Source organism: Leptodactylus fuscus, chromosome 8 (assembly GCF_031893055.1).
Source record: "Leptodactylus fuscus isolate aLepFus1 chromosome 8, aLepFus1.hap2, whole genome shotgun sequence".
Classification (NCBI taxonomy): Eukaryota; Metazoa; Chordata; class Amphibia; order Anura; family Leptodactylidae; genus Leptodactylus; species Leptodactylus fuscus.
In genome coordinates, this window is record NC_134272.1 from 3404238 (window position 1) to 3429269 (window position 25032).

General features: G+C 47.8%; 1 protein-coding gene across 2 annotated transcripts in view; it reads right to left on the bottom strand.

Moving 5' to 3' along the window:
* The window catches only part of BAIAP2L1 (BAR/IMD domain containing adaptor protein 2 like 1), a 51349-nt gene that overhangs the window by 3167 nt on the left and 23150 nt on the right, over positions 1-25032 (bottom strand). The window contains exons 4-12 of one of the 2 annotated variants that reach the window (XM_075286005.1): positions 12111-12172; positions 9860-9931; positions 6640-6777; positions 4528-4680; positions 2646-2813; positions 2013-2163; positions 1516-1720; positions 1261-1332; positions 424-604 (exon numbers count right to left, since the gene is read on the bottom strand). In XM_075286005.1, the coding sequence (XP_075142106.1) occupies positions 424-604; positions 1261-1332; positions 1516-1720; positions 2013-2163; positions 2646-2813; positions 4528-4680; positions 6640-6777; positions 9860-9931; positions 12111-12172 (1202 nt within the window). Of the gene's footprint in view, positions 1-423; positions 605-1260; positions 1333-1515; positions 1724-2012; positions 2164-2645; positions 2814-4527; positions 4681-6639; positions 6778-9859; positions 9932-12110; positions 12173-25032 lie in introns of both variants that reach the window. The other variant, XM_075286004.1, reaches the window with a different exon arrangement.

The following is a 25032-nucleotide window of genomic DNA, read 5'->3' on the forward strand; positions in this document are numbered from 1 at the left end:
GACACTGACAACCAAGGACACGCTGACCTCGCACCGGGCCGATAACACACGAGAACAATGCGGGGCCTGCGGCCTTTACAGAACAAGAGGCGAATCCTAGAATCTGCACAAAAGCAAGTTCCTTATCCCCTGCACCTTGCAGATCAGCCGGGGTCCGACCTCTCAGACTTTCATCCCCTGCTCTGAATGGAGGAGGGTCAGACAGCGCCGGATATAGCTGAGACGTCGCTTCTCTCAATGAAATGAATGCGGCGGAGGGTGCGCAGCCCGACCCCCACCCCAATCAGAACAGGGGATGGAAGTCTGAGCCGTCGGACCCCCGTGATCTGCAAATTATCCCATATCCAGAACTTGCTAATGAAGACCCGAACCCCGGAGTAAAGATGGCACGTTCCTTGCTCGCACAACCCCGAGTCTACTTACTGGTGATCCGTTACTTGCGGCAGGTTCTTTGGCAATAAATGGGGTGAAGGTTGGGCGTTCCCGTTCAGGCGAGTCCCTGAATGACGTTTCTAGGTAATCCGGTTCTGGAAGGACCATGTCACTTTTCTCCAGTAAATTGGCCGTGCTGAGACTTCTGACTGGAGCGGGGCTGGGAGTCGCACTACAAGAGGACACAAGGATGTTAGTGTAAGGCCCGCCGCCTCGCGTGTCAGTGCAAGCCGCCCCGCCCCCCCCCCCGCCTCGCGTGTCAGTGCAAGCCCCCGCCCGCCGCCTCGCGTGTCAGTGCAAGCCCGCCCCCCCCCCCCCACACCGTCTCACGTGTCAGTGCAAGCCCCCCGCCGCCGCCGCCTCGCGTGTCAGTGCAAGCTCCCCCGCCGCCTCGCGTGTCAGTGTAAGGCCCCGCCGCCTCGCGTGTCAGTGTAAGGCCCCGCCGCCTCGGTCACCATGATGTCTGACACTCTCCTATTAAGCAGTGTTTGTGTCAGACACATTGCATAAAGTGTGAAGAGTTGCCAACGAGGCGCAGCCATGACCTCACCGCTGCGCCAGCTGCTGCCGCGCTCCTATTCAAGCTGCCACAAAACCTGGCGACCAGCCATAGCCTGCAGGCCTGCATGTTCTAGGTGTGTCCATGGGGCTGACACATAGTCGGAGTATTATTCCCTGTCACACGAATACCCATCTCTGACTGTTTGGCGCCGCGCTTGTGGTGGTGTAACGCTCGGCCGCATGTATTATTCTAAAGCCTCAATTGCTTGAGTTGGGTCAGTAATAATATGATAAAGGAAGCGGCAGCTGCCATGTTTGTGGCCGCACCTTGGCACTTGCGGAGATTCTTTTCCATTCTCTTCTACCGGTCTGGTATATGATGAGGGGAACCAACCTTTACTGGAAGGAGGAAGAAAAGAAGGAATTATTAGCCGAACCAATGTCAAGGAGCGCACAAGGCGATAGACAAGGAGAGTCAAGAACCAAACCTAGATGTGAAGTGTCTTTTACTGAGCGGCTCCCTGCACACAGCGGACACTGGACGGACATTATATTATACACAGATATGGAGCGGTCACTTACAGTTTGGAGGCCTCGTGCTCCCCGTACAGCCAGCCGTCCCTCTCCTCGGGTATAAGGAGGGTGATGAGGTCTCCCTGTTGGAAGCTCAGCAGCGTTTTGCCATTTCCTGCATGGGGGAAGATGGTTCGGACTTTTGGCTTCTTCATGAGATTTAATCCCGTTGCGACGGACATGGATCGGGGTAACATGCCATCGTCTGTGCTCTCTGCTGTGCAAAGAAATGGAGACACGTCAGGCCCTTTCTATAACAGTTACATTATATCCAGAGATTCCTTGCTTGCTGACAAGTGATATGATTTATTTCTAAGAGATGATTTCATTAGATCGGCCTGAACTCTTCATCCTACAGGAGTAAAGCACCGCAGTATAAAGTTACAACTGCCAAAGCTGACGAACTACAGGTCCCAGCATGTCCGACATGGCCAATGTCACAAGCAGACCATACAGGGGCCCTATTACAGATCAGCTCACGATCGGAGTCTGTTGTGTTCGCTCACCTTGTGACGATTTCAGCCGGTCATAAGTCACCTTTGTAGGGACTGCCGGGTTGTTAAACATGTCAACCAATGGACTGGTCTGTGCCCGACTTGGCGGCGCCGGCGGCATCCTCAGCGTGTTCTTAGAGATTGTATCATATTCTCCAGACATCTACGGCACAAAGGCAACAAGTGAATACAATAGAAGATGGAGGTAGGTGCAGATAATCCAAAAGTGCTGAAGACAGAGATTAGTCCTAGATACGTCTGTGATGCAGCCCAGCAATAAGATCACCGGATCTCACACACACACACACACACACACACACACACACACGTTACAAACCCTTCTCTCCTGTTGTTTCCCTTTAAGTTAGACTTGTGTAGAATACATATATAGTATATAAATATATAGAGTAACAGTATATACACACACAGAGGTGATCATTAGAGATGAGCGGTTCCGAATAGCACTCTCCCATAGAAATGAATAGAAGCGGCCGGCACTCAGACTTTGCCGGCGGCCGGTCGCTTAACCCCCCGCGTGCCGGCTACATCCATTCATTTCTATGGGAGTGTGCTATTCGGAACGGCTGTTCTGAATAGTGTTCGCTCATCTCTAGTTATCATATACCGTAGTTCTCTGTATCATACCAGTGCTTTCTTGTCCATGAGTGGTGATGGTTCGGGGGTGCCAGATATCGGAGTGGTTTCAGGAGTCTTTAGCTCTTTCATGTTGTTTATGACGGTGTCCGGCACTTGTGAGACATCGCTGCACGTCTCCTGCCACTTGGGGATTTTGGATGTGAGCAAGTCAGAAGACTGAAGAAAGAAAAGCAGGAAAGAAAATAAATGCAGTGAATGGAAACCCCTGTAAGATGATATATATATATATATACAGCCATATACAGCACATCCATTTATATACAGCCATATACAGCACATCCATTTATATACAGCCATATACAGCACATCCATTTATATACAGCCATATACAGCACATCCATTGGTCTCTATGACAGTCTCTCCCAGATCTCTGGCCCTGAGAGTCATGGTGGGCACATGCTATGGGGTATTAGTGACAATGGAGGCCTGCACTTACCCAAAGTAATTAGTATATCTGTATATACCACCCACATGTGTATATCTGTATATACCACCCACATGTGTATATCTGTATATACCACCCACATTAGTATATCTGTATATACCACCCACATGTGTATATCTGTATATACCACCCACATTAGTATATCTGTATATACCACCCACATGTGTATATCTGTATATACCACCCACATTAGTATATCTGTATATACCACCCACATGTGTATATAGGTATATACCACCCACATTAGTATATCTGTATATACCACCCACATGTGTATATCTGTATATACCACCCACATGTGTATATCTGTATATACCACCCACATGTGTATATCTGTATATACCACCCACATGAGTATATCTGTATATACCACCCACATTAGTATATCTGTATATACCACCCACATGTGTATATCTGTATATACCACCCACATGAGTATATCTGTATATACCACCCACATGAGTATATCTGTATATACCACCCACATGTGTATATATCACCCACATTAGTATATCTGTATATACCACCCACATTAGTATATCTGTATATACCACCCACATTAGTATATCTGTATATACCACCCACATGTGTATATCTGTATATACCACCCACATGTGTATATCTGTATATACCACCCACATGTGTATATCTGTATATACCACCCACATGTGTATATATCACCCACATTAGTATATATGTATATCTCACCCACATTAGTATATCTGTATATACCACCCACATTAGTATACCTGTATATACCACCCACATGAGTATATCTGTATATACCACCCACATGTGTATATCTGTATATACCACCCACATGTGTATATATCACCCACATTAGTATATATGTATATCTCACCCACATTAGTATATCTGTATATACCACCCACATTAGTATATCTGTATATACCACCCACATGAGTATATCTGTATATACCACCCACATGTGTATATATCACCCACATTAGTATATCTGTATATACCACCCACATTAGTATATCTGTATATACCACCCACATGTGTATATCTGTATATACCACCCACATTAGTATATATGTATATCTCACCCACATTAGTATATCTGTATATACCACCCACATTAGTATATCTGTATATACCACCCACATTAGTATATCTGTATATACCACCCACATTAGTATATATGTATATCTCACCCACATTAGTATATCTGTATATACCACCCACATTAGTATATCTGTATATACCACCCACATTAGTATATCTGTATATACCACCCACATGAGTATATCTGTATATACCACCCACATTAGTATATCTGTATATACCACCCACATGAGTATATCTGTATATACCACCCACATGTGTATATATCACCCACATTAGTATATATGTATATCTCACCCACATTAGTATATCTGTATATACCACCCGGAATCTCACCTGTATGTGGTAATAATTAAGGTAATTGGAAAAACTACAATGCTTGTCGACCAGGAAGCAGAACCTCCGCTTCTCCTCCAGTAACGCTTCTCTGCAGCCTTCCGCTATAAACTTCTGCATCTCGTTCTGACGGGCAGAGATTGTATTCAAATACTAGGAGATAAGAAGAGAAGCAGAAATCATCAGCTCATTCACTGGCAAGGGGAGCAAAATATTAAAACCCCCTCCCACCTCAGCCAAGGGAGAGATCAGCACATTGTGCAGTCACAGTCCAGAACCTGACGGGGCCATTCTAAGTGGCCGGGGTTGTGCTATCTGCTCCGGCTCGCTGGCTTCCTTCCCCTGCCTGTCACACTGTTCTCTCTGGTCCTGGGTGCTGTGCGTCAGTCCCTGGCCCTTTAAGAAACTCTAAACCTTGTTGTCTGCAACTCAACAATCTCTGTATCCGCATGTATGTCCAGTGTATGTAATCCACATGTATGTCCAGTCTGTGTAATCCACATGTATGTCCAGTCTGTGTAATCCACATGTATGTCCAGTCTGTGTAATCCGCATGTATGTCCAGTTTGTGTAATCCACATGTATGTCCAGTTTGTGTAATCCACATGTATGTCCAGTCTGTGTAATCCACATGCATGTCCAGTCTGTGTAATCCACATGTATGTCCAGTCTGTGTAATCCGCATGTATGTCCAGTCTGTGTAATCCGCATGTATGTCCAGTCTGTGTAATCCACATGTATGTCCAGTCTGTGTAATCCACATGTATGTCCTGCAGCTTGTCTGTGCCTGAGCAAAGTCTCCTTGCATGCTGCGGTTTGTCTATACTCTACTTATTTCCCGGGCCTCAGATCTGACTGTGTGCAGCCTGACCCGACCATCGCTTGGATTACTAAGACAAACATTTTCTGCCCTCCCTGACCTCCGAATATCTTGAGCCCTTGGTACTATGCACCCATATCTCTTGCCCCAGCTGGGTCAGCTGTCCTATACACCAGGACGACTCCTAGACATAACTATAAGATGGTTCCCCAGTACACCAGATCCCTATATAGAAGTTAATGGGGGAACACCGGGGATCACATAACACAACACCCTCAGGAATAGCCCAAAGCCAAACCGGTTCGCTCCACACCCGCTGCTCATGCCCGCTGTGTCTGAGACGGCCGATAGCCATGAACAGGAGGCAGGACAGAACTTTGGCCTGTGGTTTCTACATCACGGCAACCTGTGGCCGTCACCTCCGTGACAAAATGGCCAGAAAACGGTGGAATAAAAATAAGCAGAACCTGTAATGTGGCCCTGAAGACAAATCCTACAAGACGGAGTCCTTACACCATGCCAAGACTGTGCTCAGTCCTCAAGGAGAAGAACCCTTGTTGTGCAGCCTTGACCGTGTCTGTTCAGCCGTGGAGACGTCTGCTCTTTAACCCTTTATATAACGCAGAAACCGGTCAAGGACATTGACGTAAACTTCCTTAAACAGCTGAAGAACGACCTTCCTTAAAGGGAGTGTCCCGGGTGAGGCCTGCAGCCAGCAGCAGGGTCAGATAGGTCCGGCTCACCTGGAGGTAACATGAACGTTCCTGCCTGTGTTGCCGAGATATTTATTTCACAATATGCAAATGAGCGGTCTGGAGCACCCAGGACGCCTCCATTGCTCCAAACTGCTATTCCCCATACGTTATAGTGTAGGAGTCCATCCACCGGGATCCAAGCAGGACAAAGATGGTGTCAAACTGACGTGTACAACTACATGAGAAGATGCCCCAAACATCCATCTTATAGGATAACCTGGGGATGGGGCGGCCCCTAAACTGCTAAGGAGGTCTCTATACATACTGCACCTATATGGACCATCAGGCTACCCGATAAAGAACTTATGTGCTGCCTACAAAGATCTCGGTGAAGTATATAGCGGTGTCATATACATTGTCTACCGTGTGACATCACTAGAGCAGTAAGAGCTATGGCCCCATGTTAGTTAACACAAGAACATGGCGGATCCTCCAGAGCCGAACTCAGCTCCAGTGACCAGAAGAGGGTCCAGAATTGGGGAAGCAGCCCCCCTACATCAGTCCTCAAACCCCACAACCCCTTTATAAGGTACAAACCTCGGTTTCCTTCATATCATATTTTGCAGCATTTCTAGTTCCTTGACTTTTCCTCCTGAGTTTCTTTAGTTCGGCCTGAGATTTCTCCAGAGAGTCGATCTTGTGTTTGTGTTCTGTTTGGTATCTCTTCAGAGTGGCCTGGAGGGGAAAGAAGGGCAGGGGCGTGAATAAAGGTAACCTAAAAAAATGGGACGGCACCCGTACTATACCCCACACAGGACCAGAAGCAGTGATGTCCCCCGTACTATACCCCACACAGGACCAGAAGCAGTGATGTCACCCGTACTATACCCCACACAGGACCAGAAGCAGTGATGTCACCCGTACTATACCCCACACAGGACCAGAAGCAGTGATGTCCCCTGTACTATACCCCACACAGGACCAGAAGCAGTGATGTCACCCGTACTATACCCCACACAGGACCAGAAGCAGTGATGTCACCCGTACTATACCCCACACAGGACCAGAAGCAGTGATGTCACCCGTACTATACCCCACACAGGACCAGAAGCAGTGATGTCACCCGTACTATACCCCACACAGGACCAGAAGCAGTGATGTCCCCTGTACTATACCCCACACAGGACCAGAAGCAGTGATGTCACCCGTACTATACCCCACACAGGACCAGAAGCAGTGATGTCCCCCGTACTATACCCCACACAGGACCAGAAGCAGTGATGTCCCCTGTACTATACCCCACACAGGACCAGAAGCAGTGATGTCCCCCGTACTATACCCCACACAGGACCAGAAGCAGTGATGTCCCCTGTACTATACCCCACACAGGACCAGAAGCAGTGATGTCACCCGTACTATACCCCACACAGGACCAGAAGCAGTGATGTCCCCCGTACTATACCCCACACAGAAGCAGTGATGTCCCCATACTATACCCCACACAGAAGCAGTGATGTCCCCCGTACTATACCCCACACAGGACCAGAAGCAGTGATGTCCCCCGTACTATACCCCACACAGAAGCAGTGATGTCCCCCATACTATACCCCACACAGGACCAGAAGCAGTGATGTCACCCGTACTATACCCCACACAGAAGCAGTGATGTCCCCCGTACTATACCCCACACAGGACCAGAAGCAGTGATGTCCCCCGTACTATACCCCACACAGAAGCAGTGATGTCCCCCGTACTATACCCCACATAGAAGCAGTGATGTCCCCATACTATACCCCACACAGAAGCAGTGATGTCACCCGTACTATACCCCACACAGGACCAGAAGCAGTGATGTCCCCCGTACTATACCCCACACAGGACCAGAAGCAGTGATGTCCCCCGTACTATACCCCACACAGGACCAGAAGCAGTGATGTCACCCGTACTATACCCCACACAGAAGCAGTGATGTCACCCGTACTATACCCCACACAGAAGCAGTGATGTCACCCGTACTATACCCCACACAGAAGCAGTGATGTCCCCCGTACTATACCCCACACAGAAGCAATGATGTCCCCCGTACTATACCCCACACAGAAGCAGTGATGTCACCCGTACTATACCCCACACAGAAGCAGTGATGTCACCCGTACTATACCCCACACAGAAGCAGTGATGTCCCCTGTACTATACCCCACACAGAAGCAGTGATGTCCCCTGTACTATACCCCACACAGAAGCAGTGATGTCCCCTGTACTATACCCCACACAGAAGCAGTGATGTCACCCGTACTATACCCCACACAGAAGCAGTGATGTCCCCCGTACTATACCCCACACAGAAGCAGTGATGTCACCCGTACTATACCCCACACAGGACCAGAAGCAGTGATGTCCCCCGTACTATACCCCACACAGAAGCAGTGATGTCCCCCGTACTATACCCCACACAGAAGCAGTGATGTCCCCCGTACTATACCCCACACAGAAGCAGTGATGTCCCCCGTACTATACCCCACATAGAAGCAGTGATGTCCCCCGTACTATACCCCACACAGAAGCAGTGATGTCACCCGTACTATACCCCACACAGGACCAGAAGCAGTGATGTCCCCCGTACTATACCCCACACAGGACCAGAAGCAGTGATGTCACCCGTACTATACCCCACACAGGACCAGAAGCAGTGATGTCCCCCGTACTATACCCCACACAGGACCAGAAGCAGTGATGTCCCCCGTACTATACCCCACACAGGACCAGAAGCAGTGATGTCCCCCGTACTATACCCCACACAGGACCAGAAGCAGTGATGTCCCCCGTACTATACCCCACACAGGACCAGAAGCAGTGATGTCACCCGTACTATACCCCACACAGAAGCAGTGATGTCCCCCGTACTATACCCCACACAGAAGCAGTGATGTCCCCATACTATACCCCACACAGGACCAGAAGCAGTGATGTCACCCGTACTATACCCCACACAGGATCAGAAGCAGTGATGTCACCCGTACTATACCCCATACAGGACCAGAAGCAGTGATGTCACCAGTACTATACCCCACACAGGACCAGAAGCAGTGATGTCCCCATACTATACCCCACACAGAAGCAGTGATGTCCCCCGTACTATACCCCACACAGAAGCAGTGATGTCCCCATACTATACCCCACACAGAAGCAGTGATGTCCCCCGTACTATACCCCACACAGGACCAGAAGCAGTGATGTCCCCATACTATACCCCACACAGAAGCAGTGATGTCCCCCGTACTATACCCCACACAGAAGCAGTGATGTCACCCGTACTATACCCCACACAGGACCAGAAGCAGTGATGTCACCCGTACTATACCCCACACAGTGATGTGACCCGACTGCTTCCAACTGTGTATTACATAGGTGTCAGAAGTGACCCCGTATAGCTGATTGGTAAGTGGGTGGGCTGGTGGTGGTCAGTGCAACCATTCACTTAAATGGGAGAAGTGACCACCACCAGAGAACAACCCCTTTAACATGAGGGAAAGTGTAGCAGACATCCACAGCGACCATCCAGGTTCTTTCTTTTAGAATATGACCGGTTGCTTTGGGCAGCCACGCTGTCGTGTACCTGACTTATATAATGCCTTATATATGGAGACTGCACGGTCGTACCAGTAATGGCGGCCCGTCACTCATCTATGAGCACTTTAGGATGAGCCCTTTCCAGGCCTGCGCTGCCAAACAGCTCTATTATATCTTTGGCATTCGCTGACATTTTGATGCCTATAAAGCCAATCCAGGTGATTTCCCCGGACGCGGCCGTACTTACATTCATATACTTCACATCTTGCTCCGTCTTCCTTTCTAACTCTGCAATTATTTCTCTGTGGAACTTCCGGAACTGCAATGACAGAAATTATTTGTCTTAGGCAAATGGAGGATGAAAAACAATGGACGAAGGAAAATTCAGGGCGCAGGTCCATCAGTCGTCGTGAAGAACAGAGGGGTTAATGTGCGCTCCTTCTCAGCACACAATCCGTGATACACGCTCCATGTGTCAGTCAGATTTACCGGCCTGAACCTTGTGCTGAGAGCGAGACTCCTAGTATTATAGTTACAGTCCAGGACTACGTCACAGGGACTCCTAGTATTATAGTTACAGTCCGGGACTACGTCACAGGGACTCCTAGTATTATAGTTACAGTCCAGGACTACGTCGCAGGGACTCCTAGTATTATAGTTACAGTCCAGGACTACGTCACAGGGACTCCTAGTATTATAGTTACAGTCTGGGACTGCGTCACAGGGACTCCTAGTATTATAGTTACAGTCTGGGACTGCGTCACAGGGACTCCTAGTATTATAGTTACAGTCCGGGACTACGTCGCAGGGACTCCTAGTATTATAGTTACAGTCTGGGACTACGTCGCAGGGACTCCTAGTATTATAATTACAGTCCGGGACTACGTCGCAAGGACTCCTAGTATTATAGTTACAGTCCGGGACTACGTCACAGGGACTCCTAGTATTATAGTTACAGTCCGGGACTACGTCGCAGGGACTCCTAGTATTATAGTTACAGTCCAGGACTACGTCACAGGGACTCCTAGTATTATAGTTACAGTCCAGGACTACGTCACAGGGACTCCTAGTATTATAGTTACAGTCTGGGACTGCGTCACAGGGACTCCTAGTATTATAGTTACAGTCCGGGACTACGTCGCAGGGACTCCTAGTATTATAGTTACAGTCCGGGACTACGTCGCAGGGACTCCTAGTATTATAGTTACAGTCCGGGACTGCACGTCGCAGGGACTCCTAGTATTATAGTTACAGTCCGGGACTACGTCGCAGGGACTCCTAGTATTATAGTTACAGTCCGGGACTACGTCGCAGGGACTCCTAGTATTATAGTTACAGTCCGGGACTGCACGTCGCAGGGACTCCTAGTATTATAGTTACAGTCCAGGACTACGTCACAGGGACTCCTAGTATTATAGTTACAGTCCGGGACTGCACGTCGCAGGGACTCCTAGTATTATAGTTACAGTCCGGGACTACGTCACAGGGACTCCTAGTATTATAGTTACAGTCCAGGACTACGTCGCAGGGACTCCTAGTATTATAGTTACAGTCCAGGACTACGTCGCAGGGACTCCTAGTATTATAGTTACAGTCCGGGACTACGTCACAGGGACTTCTAGTATTATAGTTACAGTCTGGGACTACGTCGCAGGGACTCCTAGTATTATAGTTACAGTCCAGGACTACGTCGCAGGGACTTCTAGTATTATAGTTACAGTCCGGGACTACGTCGCAGGGACTCCTAGTATTATAGTTACAGTCCAGGACTACGTCGCAGGGACTCCTAGTATTATAGTTACAGTCCGGGACTACGTCACAGGGACTCCTAGTATTATAGTTACAGTCTGGGACTACGTCACAGGGACTCCTAGTATTATAGTTACAGTCTGGGACTACGTCGCAGGGACTCCTAGTATTATAGTTACAGTCTGGGACTGTACGTCGCAGGGACTCCTAGTATTATAGTTACAGTCCGGGACTACGTCACAGGGACTCCTAGTATTATAGTTACAGTCTGGGACTACGTCGCAGGGACTCCTAGTATTATAGTTACAGTCTGGGACTGTACGTCGCAGGGACTCCATCCATAATAGATAACTATACCGCTCAGAGTCCTGCACCCAGCATGAAGGTCTAGCTGGTAAATCTGGCTGACACATGGGTGAAACATGCTCATGTGCCGCACTTAGACATGCAATCGTACTCTGTCATCTCTGACTACACAACAATGCAAATGTGACACAGTCCCTTTAAAGCTTGCATGGGGCTGAGCTGCAGTACCGGGGTCATCCACAGCCAGCAGTATAACACTGTACAAGAACACAACTGTTACTCTACAGCTTTAGTGCAATGCCTCCTCCCAACATGCCCAGCTAGCCACAGACCGCAGAGCGTTACGTCACTTTATGTTGGACCGATTTAGTAACAGGGTGTATATAGGCAGGCCGCGACATGACAAGCCTGACGACTAACAACTGTGAGAATTGTCTACGTACATTTTCTTCTAGGTTGTCGTTCAGCTTCTTGTGCACGTTGGAGATTTCCAGGAGGACTTGACCTGTGAAGAGAAATCACATAACCTGTATTATTCAGAGAACAATCAATAGATCTCAATGTTCCTCAATCGTTCTTATCTGCAATGAGCAATAAAGCATCAGACACATCGGCCACATTGTTCCTCTGGTTTTGCTTCCAGGGAAATTCCACACAGGTCAGACCTCAATGGCATCATGTACTTGTATGTACAATGTAACCCGGGAATACATCACAGATACTTCTATACTTCTATATACCTCTGAATAATATTAGGTTTTGTGTATTCAGCTCTTCATGGTGACGGGTTATATACAGGCCCGGTGTATTCTGACCCCGCGGTTATAATATATCCCATCTTTACCTACTTCTTGCTGAGATACATCTGTGGGTACAAGTAACGCCTGTGTGGAGTCTCTAACCATTTGTCTGTACTGACAACCAGGAATGTAACATACAGGGGTCACCAACACGTGTCCTGGGGGTCAGGGGGGGGGCAACAGGTCACTTTGCCTTGACCAGGGTACAGGGCTAAAGCAAGGAAAACAGCATGAAGGAAAGCAAAGAGCAGCCTGGTGGCCATTACATCCGACTATTCATAGTATTGTCCATGGCGGGAGTCATCATCACAAACCTGGGGAGATGTTACCCCCCATGAAGTTTGGGGGCGCCACCTAGACACGGGGCCAGTCCCGATTCTATTATTACATGTTACTAATCCTGCAGGTTGGACGTCGCTCAAGTTAAGTTCCCTTGAAGGTAAAGTCTGCTAAGACACAGACAATGTCTTACATTCCACCTGAAGGAGGTGACTCAAGTCTCATCTCCAGTATGAAGTTTATTTGTATTTGCTCTTTCACTTCATGTGTAGGAAAGGGAAAGGTGTGACCTCCTGGTGCTCCGCGGTCGGGACGTGGAGCCGCTCATACTGGCTCGGCCGCTTTGCGCTTTGTTTAACCTATTATGTATTTTTCCATTACCAGTCGACACAGGGTGAATATTCAAGAAGCTGCTGGCACCGGGCTCGGATTCTGAACCTCTCGTCACATCAGCTGCTCAACAGGACCGACTAAGAGTAGAAGGCATGTAGGGACCCGAGGGCAGGGGGACTACAAGTCACAGCAAGGCTTGCTTCTACTTTTACTGTGCAAGGACTTCTTCATTTTCTGGATCAGAATACTGATGGACTGGATCATCTGGATCGGCCATCAGCATCAGGGGTCGAGTCTTGGCACTCCCACCGATCAGCTATGATACTTTCCATCTGTCCTTTACATAGCAGAGGCAGTGCAGAGTATTTCAGCTTAGTCCCATTCACATAATATCCTGCACACCTGCTACTACATACAGGTAGAGGGATCAAGGTAAACAATGGAACAGCTGTTTGACCTCAGGTGTAAGACGGACCCCCACCAATCTGATATCCTAGCTATAGGCCATCAATATACAGATCTTATAAAGTTCTAGTCTAGTGTAGATTAAATGTCCTGGCATAATAGGGGTTAATGGATTAATAATTTATAATCCATCACTTAGGACCTCCAGGCAGTACAGCTACAAAATCCATCTATTACTCTGGAGGACCCGGATTTAATGGGCATCATGTAATGCTTCATTTGCCCTGTGGGGGCAGTGCAGGAGAACCAAACACTTTCCTCTGTGATCAGCTGGATCAATAGTTGATATCAGAGACAACAGAAGTCTATAACGGTAGAAGTGTAGTGTTGTAATCTTGGAAAGTCCTGACTGTCACCCGCCGGTTACTGAGACATCATCTCCAGCCCTGGAGCCTCCATTGGAGACAAATCTGTATTTTTTTTCCCAGTAATGAAATCTCCTTCATCCTAAATTGTACGAGTTACCATCTCCATTTCAGCACTGGCCATTGTTTATCCGCCAGCCCGTAATGAAGACGACCGTACAATGGTTGAGGAGGGGCCCGGTAACCCCAACCCCCTTGTCAGCTGGGATATCTTCCAGACTTTGTGATACCTCGAATGAGCCGCCCGGATTGTCTGGACCTCCGAAAGAATCCACAAAGCAGAGATCTGCTGAGACCAGCAATGTGCAAGAGCGACCGGCGGCGTATACCAGGGGGTGCCGTATGGTATATACAACCCCGGGCCGGCTCCAGCACATAAGCAGATTAAACAGTCAGAAAGGGAATTAAAATCTTTCATCAGATTAACATTTTGAGCGGAGGGTAAAAATATTCCACTACCCCATAGTCACCTCCTTATAGGTCTCAATCTATTAACCCTGTAAGAACGATCTACAATCTCAGGCCATGTTCACACATTGCAGATTCGCAGCAATCTGTCCAACAAAGATGTCATAGCGGAGCCCTGGCAGGCCCTGTGATACTCAATGGGATCTGTGGGGCTCTGCTGGTGTCCGGCCCTTTAAATATCAGAGGAAGTAAATGAACCAAAAAGGTAACTGGTGTATCAGACTATGAAATCTGACGCCACTTCCGTCTCCTAGTCGCCGCTGTAGCCGCCTCCTGTGTCAGCCGCGCATTGTGATCGCTGCCATCGGATCCTGTGACCTTTTGTGAAAACTAAATACTGTTTATGCTGCGAGCAAATATTGACTGTGGGCCTGAGTTACATTAACCGTACAGAGCGCGGTCGAGCGCCATCTGTCCGCCTGTGCGAACTAGAAGATGGGAACGTATAGCGGCGAGCATGCAAAGCACAGGGTGACATGAGTGATGGGGTGCAGACAGACAAGAAACGTCATACATGTGTGCAGGATAACAATAAAGAGGACCTCCGCTACCACTTACTATACTGCCACCACCTCTGCAGCCTCTGCCACCACTTACTATACTGCCTCCACCTCCGCCACCACTTACTATACTGCCACCACCTCCGCCACCACTTACTATACTGCCACCACCTCCGCCACCACTTACTATACTGCCACCACCTCTGCAGCCTCCGCCACCACTTACTATACTGCCACCACCTCTGCAGCCTCTGCCACCACTTACTATACTGCCTCCACCTCCGCCACCACTTACTATACTGCCACCACCTCTGCAGCCTCCGCCACCACTTACTATACTGCCACCACCTCTGCAGCCTCCGCCACCACTTACTATACTGCCACCACCTCTGCAGCCTCCGCCACCACTTACTATACTGCCACCACCTCTGCAGCCTCCGCCACCACTTACTCTACTGCCTCCACCTCCACCACCACTTACTATACTGCCACCACCTCTGCAGCCTCCGCCACCACTTACTATACTGCCACCACCTCTGCAGCCTCCGCCACCACTTACTGTACTGCCACCACCTCTGCAGCCTCCGCCACCACTTACTATACTGCCACCACCTCTGCAGCCTCCGCCACCACTTACTATACTGCCACCACCTCTGCAGCCTCCGCCACCACTTACTATACTGCCTCCACCTCCGCCACCACTTACTGTACTGCCACCACCTCTGCAGCCTCCGCCACCACTTACTATACTGCCACCACCTCTGCAGCCTCCGCCACCACTTACTATACTGCCACCACCTCTGCAGCCTCCGCCACCACTTACTATACTACCACCACCTCTGCAGCCTCCGCCACCACTTACTCTACTGCCTCCACCTCCGCCACCACTTACTCTACTGCCTCCACCTCCGCCACCACTTACTATACTGCCTCCACCTCTGCAGCCTCCACCACCACTTACTCTACCATCTCCACTGCCCCCACCTGGAAGTTTACATTTACTTGCCTGATCCGATGGAGGATGATGATGGACTCGGGGTACGGGACTCATGGTGACCTCCGCGTCATGTGCTCCAACCGTCCCCATAGCCCTGGTGATCACCTGTAAGATCGGGGAAGGAGGGCTGCTTCTGATCACATGACCCAGGGGTCCTGACGAGACCACCACCATCATCATCATCATCATCATCATCATCATCCACAGGAAAGTCAATTAAAGTCCCAACACAACCCCTATAACCGTGACGGTGTATACAGCTGTGTGTGTACTGGGGTCTATTCAGACTGGTAGAGACTATAAATGAAACCTGGAAAAGCCTTCGAGAGACTCCGGTCAGATACAGAGACAGTGCGGACTCTCTATAAGCCACGTAACATAAAGAGCACGGGGTTAATAAAACCTGCGCCCGCTCACGAGCTTTAACAATAGAAAAAAGTGATAGAAAACCCACCGAAACGTTCTCTGAACCAAAAAAATTCTGTAGAGCAGAAGGAAGAGCGAAACCTACAGGTCATGATGGGTATTACACCAACTCTAACAAACATAGGAGCTCACAGGCGTAACCTCCACCACAGCAGGAGGAGCTGCCCATAGGCCTCGGCCCGATTCTGCTCCAGACCTATCAGCGCCCGCGTTTGCTTTGTTCCCATTTATTCCACTAACAAGAGACGTCGACAAACAAACGGCCATTTCTGCAGCGACAAAACAAAAGGCTTCAGGGATTGCGTCAGCCATTATCCGATCAGTCTGCCATAGAGTGGATTGTTACTGGGTATCTATGGCCACAGAGCACACGCCCTACCTGAGCCTTCCCGCCACTGCCAGAAAACCTACCTAAAGATTCCCAATCTGTCATGGCCTTTAAGACTGGCATACAATACACCAGTCTTAATAACTCCGCCCCAGTGTGTCCGGTCGCCCCTTACCCAAGTGACCGGGTCTAAGAGGCGATTCCAATCTCAGACCACAGACGTAAGTGGAACATAACACACCCTGCTCGTCTAATCTTAGAGCTCTTCTTCTTCTTCAAGGAGTTAGATGGTTAAGCCCCAAGACACAGCCCGACTAATAATGAAGGAAACCGTTTCGTCACTGTGCGATACCTAAAAGTAGTGGGCGGCTGACAACTGACAACTCACAGTCCACGACTGACACCTGTGATTGATGGGGGTAACGCAATGAAACCAATTGTTATGCGCTGACTAGTGATCGGGATTCAAAGATTATACAAAGTTATGCAAGTGTGTAATATATCTGCCAATGTGTACAAGCGCTGAGTTACTACTGATACTGTATACAAGGAGGGATTCGCCGCTCACAGGACACAAACGTATCGGACCGATGTTACAGGCGATGACATTGTAACGATGCCTAAATAGATACAGGTGAATGGTATATACAATATACTGACTGGTATATAACAGATACTGAGCGGTATATAATATATCACATATACTGAGCGGTAAATCACATATACTGTACTTATACTGAGCGGTATATAAAATATCACATATACAGATACTGAGCGGTATATATCACATATACTGAGCGGTAAATCACATATACTGTACTTATACTGAGCGGTAAATCACATATACTGTACTTATACTGAGCGGTATATCACATATACTGTACTTATACTGAGCGGTATATAAAATATCACATATACATATACTGAGCGGTACATAATATATAACATATACTGAGCGATATATCACATATACATATACTGACTGGTATATAAAATATAGCAACAATTCCATATAAACAATATAATGAATAGCGAGCCCGCACCACATGGAAAGGAAACCCCAGAGCCAATCAAACACATATAACATTAACATGGCGCTGCTTAAAGGGGCACTCCAGAAACTAAAAGGCCAACGTAGAATTAATAAGCGCAGAAATACTGTTTTGGCCCCACGAGCCTTTCTGGCCCCGTTAACCAGTCCATCTGCCATATAGTTACCTATTGTGGGCCATCCCTATAACCCTGCTATGCACTGATTGGCCCAATGACACAAACCAAAGACACAAGAAGGCCCGCCCACAGTACACAAGGGCGGAGCTGTATATGGAGTCGGAGAGGCTCATGAGGACCAGTGTACAGATGGAGAGTCGTATTGCTGGAATGGTACAAAACCAAGATTCTGCTCAGTTCTTAAGAGATGAATTGGGGTCTTGGCCCTGGAATACCCCTTTAATATAGACAATATCCACACAAATAAAGTGCAGCAGTGCAAACCACTCATGGGTTAATAAAATCATGTTATAATATGGCATCTACCTGGCATAGAAGTCTCCTTGTGGGGGATGGTGCTGTAATAGCAAGAACCTCAATTTAACCCCCTGGTGACCAATCATGTCTGCGCAATTCAGGTGCAGACAGTTAATAGGATACTCACTTTCTCTACCTGGTGCATACAGAGCCAGCGCGGTCTTTCTCCCTATGGTCCTCCACCCCATCGTCCTCCATCCTATGATCCTCCTCCCTACGGTCCTCCACCTCACAGTCCTCCATCCTATGGTCCTGCACCCAATGGTCTTCCTCCCTATGGTCCTCCACCCCATCGTCCTCCATACTATGGTTCACATAAAAAACCCTGAATGGGGAAACATACCACAGGCCAATTCGAGACTTATGTTATAAGAAATCGACAGGCGCCTTTCCCCCGTACAGTGCATGATGGATTCCTTGCATGGCTCAGTCCCATACAGCTTATATATTGTCAGACTGCTCTGCCTGGTCAGAACCCGTACATTTACTGACAGCATCTATGAGACAACGAGCCCCCGATGAGCCCATTAAGAGGGTCCCATGAATCTGCCCTAAACCTGGCACACACAGAGGTAGCGAACATTTGTCTATGTGGCTCCGCGTCTTGGCTCCAGATTGTTGACCTGAAGCCTGACAATCATTAGACCTGCAGCGATGGCCACCAGCCACAGGCACGGTCTTATTATTGTGGATTGTGGCGGTTACCTGCACAGGCGGCAAGACAAGAACTAACAAGACTCAGAGTAAAATCACCGAAATCTGTAAATAAAGGAGCAATGAACACTTAGGGATCCTACGACATCACAAAAACATAGGGGCCCATTTATCACGGCTTATGGGTCACAATTTCTGTACAAAAATGGCGCCTTTTTATTCCCGGCATGCCTCTTTACTCCAAGGGGTGTGAGGGTGTGGTGGGAGCAGGGGCGTCAGATTTATCCGATTTACTATAATTTTCGCCTGTTTTCTGGAGCCCAGAGGATGTGCCCGATTTATACACCTCATCATAAAGTAGGCCCAAATTCTGGCATGGGAGGGATTATGAGGCGCGGCATAGACAACACCATTCTGGGCCTTGAGTTGTAGGTGCGACCGGCTTGTAGACATTGAGAGGCCAATATATTCTTTGGCTGTTTTCTTGTTCAGATGGATTACGGGCAAATATTAGATTATGTAAGTGATGTTTCGATGCTAATGACAACCCCTGAGTGTGGTCCTAGTGGGGAGTATCCAGCTTCACCTCCTGGAGCCCATATGTGGATAGTAGGACCAGAGCGTCCCCAGCCTTGCGGTGACGTGTTCCAGACTTCCCTTCCTGCTCATTCCCTCCATTATCTTCCAGAGATTCGAGATTACACAACGTTCTCCTTTCCTGCAGGAATCTATTTTTCTCATATTTCCTGCTCGCCCATCTTCAGATGGAGAACATGGAGAACCTACTTGGTCCACATAAAAACAAATAGTAAGACAACCTGCATGACTCCGTGTTTACGAGCATCTAGATTTACAGAGACTTGTGCAATGTGTGAAATTTCTCAAGAGGAACCTGCTATGATGTAATTCACTTCTCAACATTTATTCCAAGGACCCAGATTAGAAGATTGGAAAGAAAATCTGAAAACAGTTGTGCAACAAAAAAACATATTCCATGATTGACAAAACCCAGATGGGTGCGCAGGGATCGGCATCTGAGGCTTCATCCATACTGTGCTTGTGATGTATGTTGGAAGAGAACGTGGGGAGAACGTCGAGCCTTGACTAGATCCGCCATGAACGACGTCATCGATGCTATTGCTTTCCATACTCCATCTAAGTTTGTGTCTAAGGAGGGAGGTAAGACCTGGAAGACACCGAGCTACTTGCTGAAATGAACGTATGGAAGTCATTAATTCCCCAAATATCAGTGGGTCTGCAATGTCTCATCTAGGACTCATTTGGGAATTTTGGGACCACACAGCTAGCATTGGACAATGAGCGCGCCAACATACAGAGATACCTACAATGGTGTATAGTTATATGGCAAAGCATGACCTGGTGACAGTAACAATACAGTCACATGCAAAAGGGTAAACTACTATTATTACAGGTTACACAGACTTTACAACACACCAAAGCGGCTCAGGTTGGCCCAAGCGATGACAACAAATGGGTCACGAATTTGGGCCTCTGGTCACAGGTCGGCTCAAGGTTTGGAGCAGATTTTTTAGGTTCCTGATTTTACACCCATATGACTCATGGCCTCTGTATTCACCATTCCTTTGACACTGAGGTGTCCATGTGAAGTGACCCTAAAGTTTTTATTTGCAGAGTAAACTACCAGCATGGCAGATAAGGAATATGCTGATGTGGATATTCTCCGTGACCTCAGGTTACACTCACAGAAGAATTATTAACTAGTGATTGTATATGGCGGTACCGGACGAGGTCAAGATACTAAACTATTCCACTACCTGTACGCAGGAATGGGCCCAATTTCCCATGGTCAGTAGATTGGCACCGGGCCTAAGAGTTGTTCACCTCTCCTGACATGTCTGCCCCAGTAAATACTTCTACATCAATTCTCTTTACTTATATTACTTCCTTATATAGCACCTTCATATTCCGCCTAAAATATTATGAATAAAATCAGTGTGTACGGCCGCAGCACCATAGTGCAAACAGTAAGTCTGTGAAGGGCCACAGCACCATAGTGCAAAGACTAATTATTGTGTAGGGCCGCAGCACCATAGTACAAACCGTAAGTCTGTGAAGGGCCGCAGCACCATAGTACAAACCGTAAGTCTGTGAAGGGCCGCAGCACCATAGTGCAACCAGTAACAGTCCGTGCAGGGCCACAGACACCATAGTGCAAACAGTAACAATCTATGTAGGGCCGCAGCACCATAGTGCAAAGACTAATTATTGTGTAGGGCCGCAGCACCATAGTGCAAAGACTAATTATTGTGTAGGGCCACAGCACCATAGTGCAAACAGTAACAATCTGTGTAGGGCCGCAGCACCATAGTGCAACCAGTAACAGTCCGTGCAGGGCCACAGACACCATAGTGCAAACAGTAACAATCTATGTAGGGCCGCAGCACCATAGTGCAAAGACTAATTATTGTGTAGGGCCACAGCACCATAGTGCAAACAGTAACAATCTGTGTAGGGCCGCAGCACCATAGTGCAAACAGTAACAATCTATGTAGGGCCGCAGCACCATAGTACAAAGACTAAGTCTGTGTAGGGCAACACCACTAATAGTGCAACCAGTAACAGTCCGTGTAGGGCCGCAGCACTATAGTGCAAAGACTAATTATTGTGTAGGGCCACAGCACCATAGTGCAAAGACTAAGTCTGTATAGGGCCACAGCACCATAGTGCAAAGACTAAGTCTGTGTAGGGCAACACCACTAATAGTGCAACCAGTAACAGTCCGTGTAGAGCCGCAGCACCATAGTGCAAAGACTAATTATTGTGTAGAGCCGCAGCACCATAGTGCAAAGACTAATTATTGTGTAGGGCCACAGCACCATAGTGCAAACAGTAAGTCTGTGCAGGACCGCAGCACAATAGCGCAACCAGTAACAGTCCGTGTAGGGCCACAGCACCATAGTGCAACCAGTAACAATCTGTGTAGAACCGCACCACTACTGCCACAACCCCTAACAATTTGTGTAGGGCCACAGCACCATTAGTGCAGCCACTAACAACACCATCATAAACCATTAACAATTTACTGTTTGGAAAAGCAATGAGCATATCTTATACACTAAGCAGCTGTGAGATCCCATTACAAAAATTCAATTAAGAAACTGGGCACAGTCTCAAGACATAAAAGCTTCAGATTCTTCTGGTATACAATGGCTCAGGTACAGCTAACCCTCACATTAAACTGTTCCAAAAACCAGCGGTGACATGGGCTATTTACTACCCTATTAACCCTTTCAGCAAGTATAAAATAGGCGATACAAAGCTAGATGAATGGAGGAGGAGCACGAGATCCCCGCGGATCTAATTACCTATTTAGTGGACACAATGGAACACCCCATTATTCGTATTCGATGCTGGAGCGGTCAGTGACTTGGCGCAGACTGGATGCTGTCCGTACCCCATCTAAGATGAAGACAAATCTGGAACTGATGACTGGGTAGAGCGTTGTCTGAAATCTCAACAAAATTCAGAAATGGAACCAAAAAGTCTTGACAGATCTGCATTTAATCACAACACTCCCTAAATATCTGCGGAGCTCCTGCAAAAAGGGCTGGCCTCCTGCCGTCCCAGAAGTGGGGGCGAATCTCCCGGGCGCAATGTTCTTGAACCTCGCCATACTGTGTATCCATGCTCACCCAGTGCAGGGTCTGAGGGGTGGAGCTTGGCACTGTGCCATGCTCCGCCCTCTTCTAGACGTCACATAATATATAGGTTTGCATGGAACATTCCTTTAAAAATAATTTGCCCTTTTTTTTTTTACTTGATGCTCCACCCATAAACCGTCTTAGCGCAGGTGACCGATTCCTTGTAGACAATGCAATAATAAGATCAGGTGATTGTTCAGCATTGCGGGTGTGATTTACAACCTTGGCAGGCTACAAGTCACATATCTTGGCTGGTCGCACTAGAGATTCCGGTTTTGTTCCAGAGAGCTCATCTTCTGCTCAATTTAAGAATTTCACGTGTAACGCCGATCACAAGTGCCACAAAGATCTCTCACGCTTCACCACCGAGGGATCAACCCTAAGCCGCTGATTCATCTGCTAGTAAACCAGGGTCACCGAAGCAATCCCCGGCTTATTCGGGCATTGAGAGAAGCTCTTGTTCCTAATTGATAGATCACGCTATTAGAAGCCATTCAGGTAAATTCAGCGGCAGATCCGTCACTCAGCGTGGCACGCTTATGTCTATTCTGAGAGCCCTGAGGTATCAACCCCATGTAATGTCCTCCCTCTAGCCTAACAGGAAAATGTGAAATAAAGGCGTCCTATAGAACCCACCAAAGGGTTAAAGGGGAACTCTAGCCAAAATTATACGGTATAATGGGGGGTTCATTGCCACACAGGAGGGGTTTGGCTTCGTGTGGTTACTGATATATATGTATGAACCTTATCTGACGGCCTAGAATGACATGGCTGACAATCTGCGTTGTTGCCCATAGCAGCCAATCACAGCTCAGCTTTCATTTTACCAGAGCAGTTCAATAAATGAAAGCTGAGCTGTGATTGGTCGTTATCAGCAACCAAGGCAGATTTTCTAGTAGATACTGCTGATAAATGGGCCCAAACTACCAGACAATCTATTGCCCATAACAACCAATCACAGCTCAGCTTTCATTTACTGAACTGCTCTGGTTACATTAAAGCTGCGCTGTGATTGGTTGGGCTCCAGTCACATGACATTGTTTACATCTATTTCATGTATGCAAAAAACCAGCACAATCGGGCGGCGATCTCTTTACATAGACAAACAAATGGACAGTTTACATTGACAGACTGTAGTTGTGTCCATCCGGAAAAAAAAAAAAAAAAAATGGCAGAAATGGATGTTTTTGGTTTTTTTACACTACTGTCTATGTAGATGGCCATCCGTTTGCGTCCGTTTATTGTACCTGTTACTTGTAGACAGTTCTGATCCCAGAGCCGTCCATATTAAAGCAGATCCATGTAGACCTAACATGCCGGGTGAAAAGACGCAACAGTGCGAGACGGAGGAGACGTCCAATACCCAATGAGTACAGTGCACGGACCAATTACTTAGAATTGTTCCCATTAACGTCGGATGGTCCTACCTACCCATCATGGGGCAGATCAGACAGAGTAGAAGGCCCAGACAGCCCCTCTTAATACGGCTATAGGTCACCTGACACCCCATGTACTATAGGCCACATTTATTAAAGCACACGCCCCATTGACTGGCGTCGGACACATACTTGCCGACAATCTTGCCCGTTTTCAGGACATGGCTGCTATTCTTACCCTACACTTTACATTTACCCTCCTTTCAAATAGAAAATCACAAAAGCACACAATATAATTCGTACTAAGCCTATGGAAAAATCCTGCGGAGCGGCGAGCCGGCGGCCCGGTCTGTGTACACAGAGCTCACGCAGGTCGCACGCACTAATCCTCCTATTTCATTCCATTGATCTTCGGCTTCTGTGGAAATATTACAGCCATTATTACCCCGTCCATAATGCTCTGAACAGCTGAGGCCGCAGTATTATCGAGGGATGGAAACTGCCTCTTGTTTGGCCGTCTTTGTTTGCAAACCACATCTGGTCAATGGACGGCTCAGTAAGTAATGTATTGCATGTCCACTGGCCCAGGAAGAATAACAGAGGAACAGGTCAATGGACGGCTCAGTAAGTAATGTATTGCATGTCCACTGGCCCAGGAAGAATAACAGAGGAACAGGTCAATGGACAGCAGCTTCAGTAAGTAATGTATTACATGTCCACTGGCCCAGGAAGAATAACAGAGGAACAGGTCAATGGACGGCTCAGTAAGTAATGTATTGCATGTCCACTGGCCCAGGAAGAATAACAGAGGAACAGGTCAATGGACAGCAGCTTCAGTAAGTAATGTATTACATGTCCACTGGCCCAGGAAGAATAACAGAGGAACAGGTCAATGGACGGCTCAGTAAGTAATGTATTGCATGTCCACTGGCCCAGGAAGAATAACACAGAGGAACAGGTCAATGGACAGCAGCTTCAGTAAGTAATGTATTACATGTCCACTGGCCCAGGAAGAATAACAGAGGAACAGGTCAATGGACAGCAGCTTCAGTAAGTAATGTATTACATGTCCACTGGCCCAGGAAGAATAACAGAGGAACAGGTCAATGGACGGCTCAGTAAGTAATGTATTGCATGTCCACTGGCCCAGGAAGAATAACAGAG